The sequence below is a fragment of the Silurus meridionalis genome, chromosome 4, assembly GCF_014805685.1.
Source record: "Silurus meridionalis isolate SWU-2019-XX chromosome 4, ASM1480568v1, whole genome shotgun sequence".
NCBI lineage: Eukaryota > Metazoa > Chordata > Actinopteri > Siluriformes > Siluridae > Silurus > Silurus meridionalis.
The window spans coordinates 15,395,637-15,405,743 of NC_060887.1; the positions used below are offsets into that span (position 1 = coordinate 15,395,637).

Genomic DNA, 10,107 nt, shown 5'->3' on the forward strand with positions numbered 1-10,107 from the left:
GCAGTTGAGTGTGCAGTGAAGACAACAGAGAGAAATGTGCAAAAGATGAAAATGAGTGAAAAACAATGCCATTCTCAAAAATAAGGAAAGTTGGTGTTTGTGGTCCTGAATGATATTGCTGTTGATATTTTATCAATGCAACATGAAGTATAGAAGAGAGCAATGTTAAACATTAGATACATTTAGTTACGTGTCTATGTTAATAATGTGATGAGATTTCCGTTTTCTGTTTTTTTAACCAGTGAGGTATTCGTTTCATTACTTATGATCTGTAATCTCAGTTCAGCAGAAACAAAAGCACTTTAGCTTTTCCTTTTATGTATTAATATATAATGTGTCCAATAAAACTATTGTCTACACTTAATTCTTTAGTCTGGCAAACATCATCTATTTATGTTTTTAGTTATATAATTGTCCGGACCTCAGCTGGCAAGGAGGGTTCATTTACTGGACCTCAAGGATTTTTAGTTGAAGACTCCTGACATAGAAAGTCGTCTTTAATGGCACAAAAAAAACACGAATCAATAAAATACATTTCATGACTATATCACGAAATGCCATGAGACTGGGATGGAGAGGGAGTGGATCATATAAACACTGAGCATGAGGAATAAATACACTATGTCATTACTGTGCAGAGAAACCAAGGGGCAATTTAGCACTACACATTTAAGCATATGTTATTTGGAGGTGGGAGAAAACAGAAGAACCTAGAAAAACCTACATGGAAATGGGAGCTCAAGATCAAATCAAGAACCGTGGAGCTGCAAGGCAGTGATGCTACCTCTATAATTTGTTTCTGAAACATGAGAAACACCACATTCTCACTTTTTAGCAATAAAACTAACTGCTTACATTTATTGCATTACAAGCAAATGCGTTTATTGATTAGTAAACTGAAAGGTAAGTTAGAAAATAATGTTTAACAGTGCAAGTTGTGGCCTGAAAGGTATACAAGATATATCAAATACTCAGTGTAGATTTGTTTCCTTATTTCAACAAAACATTTACATTTACACTACACACTTACTGATATTGATTCAGTAGGTCAAGGACTTGGAGTACAATCAGTGCAAAAATAATTTTTAGCAAAATAAAAAACACTGGAAAAAGGGTATAATACATTTTTTTTCATTATGAATAACAAAAACACAATAATTAACAGTAAACAGCAAACATTATTTATCACTGATTCCAAACAAGTCAAGCAATAGCAAACTGTTTAAAACATTAAAATGAAATAAGATTAAACAAAAATAATAAAGTAAAGAAAGAAATAAGGCTTCAGAATCAAAACTGTACATACATTGTTAATCTGGTGACCCTCATCTGGTATTACTGAGTCAGTGTCTACTTAAAATAAAAACAAACAGTACCATTCAAATTGTATCTTTACTATTTTTAAATGTTTAAATGTTTTCTGTTCTGTCTTTTTATTTACAGCAGTTTTGGAACATTCCTGCGTGGAATATTTATTGTGTGGGCTTCTTCAGTTGTTCAAGTGCCTCTATTATTTTATTATGTTTCTTTTTTTTTGCTTCTTCAATCAGGCCGTCCAGATCCTGAACTGTACACAGAGCATCAGTGTTTAAGGCGATCTTCTGCAGGAAGTTCAAACACATAAGACATTTATTCACCTGTGTGGTTATTTTTTTTTCTTGTGTAGATATTTCTTCTTGTAGTTGGTTTATACGTCTTTCATGCTCTTCAGTCTCTGACACATAGTCCTTTTTTTGCTCTTCATTAGTCTTCTTGACCTTCCTTGTTTTCCTCACATAGATCTTCCCCTCTTTAACATGTTTAGTATAGTCACACTTTCCAGGACACACTGTGCATTTATTATTTGACATGACAGTACACCATGAAAGATTTCTGACCCACCAGCATCCTGGATAATGACAATTAAACTTACACACACTGCAGCAAGTAGCCTCTTTGCTGGATCTTGATGATGGGTCAATTGGCACCTTTTCTGTGTACTCCTCATCAACTTCATAAGTAAACGTAATATTTTTCTCTTTCTCTTTATGGTGCTGCAGAGCTTCAATGGCCTGATCAAGCATTTCCTTGTGCTGTACTGCATGGACTTCTTTCCTTATGCTGGTGATGTTTTCTAATAGTTGCTTGCGATATATCAGCACACTTTGAGTATTCTGTATACTTACTGGTTTGCTCCCTTTCACAAAATGCCAGAAGTCCTCTATGCTTGTTTTAAACAGGTCCCATGCTGCCTGGTAACCTTGGAATAGTTGTTCCATTTGCTCTTCACTGTTGCATTTGACATAAAAGTTTTCACAGTGACAGTTGTCGAATCTGAAATGTACAGGCTCCTTATTATCAGTCTGAGCACATGGGATTTTGGCATCTTTAATGGCTTTAATGGAGTTTGGAGATGCTGTTGGTGCATGTGTGATAAACACAACAAAGTTATTCTTCACATCATTGCTAAATAGTGAGAGAATTGAATTAAAAATGCAGCGTTGTCTTTCAGTGAGTCGAACAGTGCTCGATGACATCACAAGGCACACTGCATCAATTTCGCGATGCCAATCATTACATCCAAATAACTCAAGTAATCCTTCAGCAATTTTTAAATCCTCCTTTTTGCCTTCTGTTTTGTCAAATCCAGGAGTGTCAATGATGGTCAGAGAGAATGAGCTGCTCTCAGTAAAGATGTCATACGCTGTTACCTTAACTGTCTGTGAATCAGCTTGTTTTTCCTCTGTCTCAATGATTTCAAACCAGATTCGATCTTCACTTTCAACACCCAGCATGTAGTTCAACAAGGCATTGATGATAGTCGACTTCCCCACTCCTGTTTCTCCCAACATTATTATGGTTTTATGAGGTTTGCTCTCATCTTTATCTCCAAATGCCACTCTCTTTAGTCTTTCACCATCAAGAAGAGTCCATGGGTTTAGAAAATATCTTGTTAGGAATCCATTTATTGAGCGACTCTTTTTTTTATATCTAAAATGCTCGTCCTGCACCGAGGAGCTCCTAAAAATATGTCCACATATAGTGAATTAATTTAAAGTTAATTTTTAATGAGTTTATTTATTATAGTGTTGTTTTAATCTTACTTTTAAGACATTTTGTATGCTTGTCTGATATTTATACATTAAAACTCAATTAACGCTATAATATGGGCAAAATAGTCCCATGAAATGAATCCTTACCCATGAGAGGAATTATCGTTTTCCATAACAGTTGCACCAGTGTCTAAATGTCACACTGTTGCTCAAAAAGCTACTTTTACTTAAAGGTAAGTGAACAATTTTGAGATGATCAGGCTTAGACTTTAGGACACATGTATTGAACACAGGGGTAAAGAAAAGTGAATTATTTAACTGTAATGGGCAACAGCTAGATTTCACCCAGACAAGCCTTTAAGGTTGCTTGGGAGAATTTAGTAGACACTTTAGAACTTCTATATATTATGTAAGGCCTCAGGGACAGTAAGTTACAGAGGTAGCTTCAAGAACCAACCAGATTGGCTACAGATGCAATTCATGACTCCATCAAAGACATAATATATATATATACACAAAGGTATGTGGCGTAGCCCAACCAGCTGCCGCACAAATTTCCTGAACAGACACTACAGGGCCCATGATGTTGCCATCCCCATAGTAGAGTGGGGCCTTAGACCCTCAGGCACATGAGGACCTCAGAAATCATATGCTAGAGATATAGACTCAACAATCCTGTGGGACAGCCACTGTCTTGACAACGGCTTCCCCTTGTGAGGAGCAGCCCAAGACACAAACAGCTGGTCATTCTCCCTGAAGCCAGCTGTTCCCTTGAGATATGTATGGAGAGCCCACACCGGACACAAGAATTCAACCTCTCCTCCTCCCTAGAAGCGAATGGAGGAGGGTCTAAAGCTAAAAGCTCTGCAATGGGACATCTATAAGAAGAATCCATTACTTTAGGTACAAACGGCGGGTTAGGGAGAAAGGAAACTTTCAAAAGCCCTGGGGCAAACTGTAAACAGGATGGAATGACAGACAGGGCTTGCAGTTCACTCATGTGCTTAGCTGTCACCAGAGCCACAAGCAGCACCATCTTAAGAGAGGCTCAAAAGGGTGTTAAGAAAGGTCCTCCAAGACCATTGACAGATCCCACAGTGGAACCATCTGCCTAGACACCAGCCTCTTATGGCGTGCTCCTTTTATAAAACAACTTATTAAAGGGTGCCGACCTGCAGGTTTGTTGCCAAACCCAACATGACATGCAGAAATAGCTGCTAAATATACCATTTGCTGGACAAAGGAAAAACTTTCTCTACTTTGAAAGAAGTATAGAACAATAAATGGCGAGTCTTTGAAGGGTGGTGTGGCCATATTCACACTGTCTCTATCGCCACACCACTCTTCAAGGACTAGCCATTTATTGTTATAAAGTGTACAAGTAGATGAGGCTCTGGCACTCTAAATAGTGTGTATAACTGATGGTGGTAAACCTGCCACACTCAAGTTCCACCTTTAATGGGCCAGGCCCAGAGAGCTATCCTGTCTGGGTGGGGATGAAAATGTTTCAGCGCTAGAAACATTGCCAACAGCTTCAAGTAGTTGGAGGCCAAACACCATTCAAAGCTCTGCCCATTAGGGTCGCTCCCCTGCCCACTAAGGAACGCGTCCATTGTCATAGTAACTCTCGATGACACCACCCCCAAGGGAATCTCTGACCGAAAAGTCGAGGGGTTTTCCCATTGGTGGAGCGTTATAACGCACACATTCGTTACTCTGACCGGTCAACTGAGATGTCGCAGGGGACACAACCGCAGACGCTAAACCCTATGCTGAAAATCTCTCATCATGAGAAGTCCCAAATGTACTACAAAAATTACCAAGGTCATTAAACCAAGCATCCGTAAGCACACTCTGAACAGGACCATAGTCCCAGTCCAAAAACAGGAGAGACACTGTATGAAAGATGCAATTTTCCTCTCTGTTAGCGTGACTCGTTAGGAGAGGGAATCTATACTGAGCCCTAGATATTCTGCACACTGCGAATGACCGACAGAGCACTTTGTGTGTCAACATTTTGAACAAGTATTTCCTTAGGTGCTTGTTTAACACACGTAGGTCTCAGATAGGACAAATAGATGTGCTCCCTCTCTTCAGGACCACAAAGTCCTGAGAGTAAAAGCCCTGATAGCTTTCCTCTTCTGGCACAACTCTGATCGCCCTTTTGCTCAAAAGAAAGTCGATCTCGGCTGTTAGGACACAAGTCAACTCTCTCTTGGCCACCGAGACTAACACACCATTGAACCTGAATGGTTTCATGGTGAATTGAAGCCTGTACCCCCGTGAAATTGTGCCTAACACCCACGGTTGGGCAGCGCATGCGCACCAGTTCAGAAGGTGCGCAAAAAGAGCACCCCTGTATACTTTTGGTCCTCTGAACAATTTTCCTACTCTCTCGAACTCGAGGAGAACTGAAGGAGCAAGCCCTTATGGAACTCAGAACCTGGTTGTGTTCCCTCTTCCTTCTCTTTGAAGGTGGAGAGAGGATGATAGGGGAACATTGTTCTTTCGATACTCGGGGTGGGGCAGATGGTTTATAGCTGCCATGGCCACAAACGAATGCTTTCCCTATGGTTCCGAGCCGTCCGATCTCGGACACTGGCCAGCATGATGTCTGCTGAGAGTCGGTCTCACACTTCTCGCACCCACCGGTCTTCCTCTCGCAGCTGTGGCTGCAGCAAAGCCCTGTCGTGCTGGCTGAAATAAGTGGTTTCGGTGTCAGCTTGCGAGGTAAACAGAGGTTGAAAGCTTCGTCCTCTTGTTTCCTTAGAGTGCTGGTTTCTCTCATTTTCTCAAGAGCTGGACCAAACAGACCTTTAGCTGGGTCGTAAGCAGCGTCTATCACCTCCACTTTCTGTGTGTCGCCCAAGCCTGACAGGTTCAACCATAATGCTCACTCACCTGACACAGCTAAGCCCATCACATGGGCGCGCCTTGTGAAGAGTGCACTGTTGGGCTGGGAAGGGACCACTGTTGTCCTCATCCTTGTCCTCGATATCCAAGTTAGTTAGCCCTTCAAAGGCTTCGCCTTGACGCGTAAAGCCTTCAGTTAGCTTGATGCCACTAATTCCTACCACGTTATTTAATACCCGATTGGTCGAAAAAGCAATAGCACGCCTTGACGCGGACACTATATCGGGTTTCATGATGTCGCTCAGCACGATCCTGTATGAATGGTCTGGCGTTCGGTGGTGGAATCCAATGATGGCCCGCACGATAAACAGTTAAACAAAACCCAGCACAAATCTCGATGTGCTGAGAGAGCTTGATGTAGTCCCTCACGGGAAAAAAGAGCGAATGGTAATGTAAGGGGTCGACCTCAGTAGTGTTTCAGTTCATCCCAGTTCTTAGTGTTATGCTGGAGCGTAAATTATATTGTAAATTGTTGACCTGAGTAGTAAAGGTGTGGCGGAGCCTGATCTCAGGTCGACCTGTCTGTCAAGACAAACATGGTGTCATTGGAGCTTCCGTAATTGGTCACGCCCAAAGCAATTCTCATAGTGAATTACAAAGCAAAGTTAGAAAAAGAACTAGAGTATTGCACATTCATGAAAACGCTAAATAATTCATAGCGCTAGCATTTGCCGCTAACCAGGAAGTGACACTTACATAGACATCTGTCTTAACCAAATGGGTCTAACAAATATAAAATATTTAATTAAATTTTTCCATTTATTTTAGTTTATTTACATCTATATAATTTGTGCAAATGTAATAGAAAAAAATAAAAGTTTGATTGAATAAATTAAATTTCTTCTAAAATAAAATATTGTTTTATGTATTTAACCACGCAGGTATTTTATTTTAGATGGTTTAAAAATTGTTAACAGTTATATATATATATATATATATATATATATATATATATATATATATATATATATATATATATATATATAATTTCATTCTAGTTCCTCTTTGCATTTATACAGAGGAGAATACAGACATGCCTTACCCTCTACAGATGTATCGTGTTGCTGCTGTCTGGTATCCAGAAAATATTTTAGTTTCTTTTTCAATATCTAGGGGAAAACACATTAATTTCCAAGGCATAACAAATGAAAAGAACATACAATAAATCACCAACAGCAATTAATAAATCTTAATTCAACAACTGATGAATATGTACTGATCTATACCAAAAAGTTGAACAATAAACATTGATGGCATTACTGATGTCTTTATCCACATCATCTCAAAATCGTTCCTTGAGCAAATACAGGATCAATAATTAGAGAGAATTAGAGAAGGAACTGAGAATTTATCTTTATATATTTGGAGAGTGTTGAATAATGACGTATATTTATGCAAACATTGTTAAATCAGAATCTAAATAATAATTTGGAACAACTCTATTAATTTGTGAGTCACAATTTTGTTGTATATTCTTATATATTATTTTTGTCTATAAAAACTTAAATATTATGCCAAAACAGCAAATTAAAAGTATCATCGTAAATATCCTGTAAATCATCATGTAAATCCTAAATAAATTTGATAAAGAAAAGCAAAATATAACATTGTACTGCAGCATTGCATTTATTTAAAGCCAGATTAAAAAAAACCTCACCTACCTTATATATCTGTACAAAAAGAAAAGATTCAAGTTAAAAAGCTGCTTGTGTATATAGCAGCTTCCTAACTGTGGGCGTTACATAATTTACAGGAAATCAGAACAGTTCTCTGCTGCACACTGGCAGAGAATTTCCAGAGTAGTGGTTTGTCATCCTCTGTAGGGACAACTCAATATACTTTTTCAGTTTCCAAAACCAATAATTTGTCATAATTTATCAGTAAACACCGAGAAACACATTAAAAACTATGAGCATTTATGTTACACCGTTGTAGCAGGAACAGAAAATCACATGCCACTAGACATGTCTTTGGAACACAGGGCCAAAGCGATACTTTAAATAGTTACTTTCAAATGAGTATGATTTCAACATGCAGGGCAGCAGGTAATTTTAACTTACATGCATCTGGCATTGCAATTTTTTTGCAAACTACACTTTTACAACAGCCACAAATCTTAACAAATAATTTATCTAAAGTTAACAAAGGTTTTTAAAGAACATAACATCAATGGCTACATACAACACTGGCATTTAGGTGGCATTTAGGTCTCACAACTTTAAATGTGCCAGAATCAAGGACATTTAGGTTCTTCATCTCCGACCTTAACAGACCACTTGTTCATTGATTTCCCTTTTTGCACAGAGACAGTGTCATGCTGGAACAGATTTGGGTCTTTAGATTCCAATACAAGGAAACTGTTAAAGCAAAATTAATTCTATACTATTGTGCTTCAGACTTTCTGGCAAAGCATTAATCAACACAGTAAGATCTAATATGAAGTGTCATCTTTTCTTCAAATATGCTTTTTTCTTTCTCTTCTTTTATTTAAAAAGGCTACACTTTATACCATTATCCTTCTATGAAAACTGCAGTCCCCAAGACCACTAGGTTGCATTTGCAAAGATGAAGATCACAGCAAAAGCAGGCGACGATGCTGTGTGTTTAGACATGTTTTTAACCACAGCAGGCACATTCTCATGTGCATCTGTAAATTCACATCCTGCTGCTAGACACACTTCCTGTGTGCAGAGGTGCACAGAACAGCGATGTACAATGGTCTACTGCAGTTACCTAAGAATGACTAATAAAATTTGAATATCTTACTGCCACTTTGTAAATTTGCCTCTATTAATAACTAAATATGAATAGACTAATACAGTTAGAATGTAGATAAGTATGGTAGATGCCATGTTCATGTTTTTATAATATTTTTCACACTGCAGCTGGTTAAGTTATACATCAGTGCAGGGATTCAGATGGATGCAATGGCATGCAAGCATTATTTTTGATAGATCTCATGCATATACTCAGCGTGTGACATATAAATAAATCAAAATGGACTCCAAAGCAGTTTAACTACTGGGAAAAGCTATTTTTCTAGCATTTCCAAATGTATTTTCAATTTTAGAAAACAAGTAAAGAAATTAGCAGATCTGATATCAATACATTCTGTGTGTGTTTTTAAAATGTTCCTGTTGGTTTGTTATATATTTTTCCTAATGTGGACAGTAAGGATGAAGTTTACAATTTTTTTTTTTTTATTTACAATTAGCAATTGACTTGCAGGTTTCTTAACATTTTACAGTCTACACAAACATACTTTGTATTTTACACTCCACTTTATTAGGAACATTTCATTTATGCAGTTCTCTAGCCAATCATGTGGCAAAATACATACAATCATGCAGATTCAGGTCAAGAATATCCCTTAATGTTCATGTAAGAGCTGTGGTGTAAAGATGGAGTTACTAGTGTACATGCAGAGTACGCAAACTTTAAATAGAAACAGGTCTATATAGAAACAGGTCTATATATATATATATATATATATATATATATATATATATATATATATATATATATATATATATATATACAGTGGAACCCGGTTATCTCGCCCTCGGTTAACTCGACAACCCTATTAAGTCGACGTTTTTGAAGTGGAACCGCCAAATTCTCGCTTTTTCTTAGCATTTTTTATCGGTTATGTCGACTTTTTTTTATGTCACGGAACCCTAATATCTCGAGCACAAGGGGGAAAAATTAGAAATTTTAACGTCAGTTATGTCGATCGGCACGGTGCAGCCGCAGAAGAACTCGCGAAAGTGGCGGAAAAATCAAACCTTACAGATACTACAGGTGTTTGTATTGTATACTGGTGAATCTCTGCTGTTAGTAAGTGCACATATGCCTTTTTTTGTAAAATGTTATGCGATGAACGGGAGCGCGGCGCTCCCGGCTTCAACTCCTTACCGAGCGTGCGCGCGTCGCTCCTTACCGAGAGAGCCGTGCTCCTTACCGAGCGCGCGCGCTCTCTCGGTAAGGAGTTGAAGCCGGGAGCTTCAGAGAAAGCACCTGCCACGCCCCCTTCGGCCGTTCACGTTTGAGACTTTTCTGTCCCTCGTTTTTGGTTTCGGTTTTGGATCTTCCGGGTTTTTTTTCCGGCTTTGCGCCGTGCCGCCGGTCGCGGTATGAATTTCCCTATTTTTCCATTCACAAA

General features: G+C 38.5%; 1 protein-coding gene across 2 annotated transcripts; it reads right to left on the reverse strand.

Moving 5' to 3' along the window:
* Nucleotides 1-738: 738 nt before the first annotated feature.
* Nucleotides 739-9,872, reverse strand: LOC124385332 (septin-14-like). 2 transcript variants are annotated; one of them, XM_046848617.1, is made up of 4 exons: nt 9,861-9,872; nt 6,988-7,054; nt 3,180-3,222; nt 739-3,000 (listed from the first exon to the last, which is right to left on the reverse strand). In XM_046848617.1, the coding sequence occupies exons 3-4, from the start codon at nt 3,203-3,205 to the stop codon at nt 1,473-1,475; spliced, it is 1,554 nt and encodes a 517-aa protein (XP_046704573.1). In that variant the 5' UTR covers nt 3,206-3,222; nt 6,988-7,054; nt 9,861-9,872; the 3' UTR covers nt 739-1,472. The 2 variants fall into 2 exon arrangements, with proteins under 2 accessions (XP_046704573.1, XP_046704572.1); XM_046848616.1 differs by lacking the exon at nt 9,861-9,872 and adding an exon at nt 7,607-7,675 and having other exon boundaries at nt 740-3,000.
* Between the last annotated feature and the right edge of the window lie 235 nt (nt 9,873-10,107).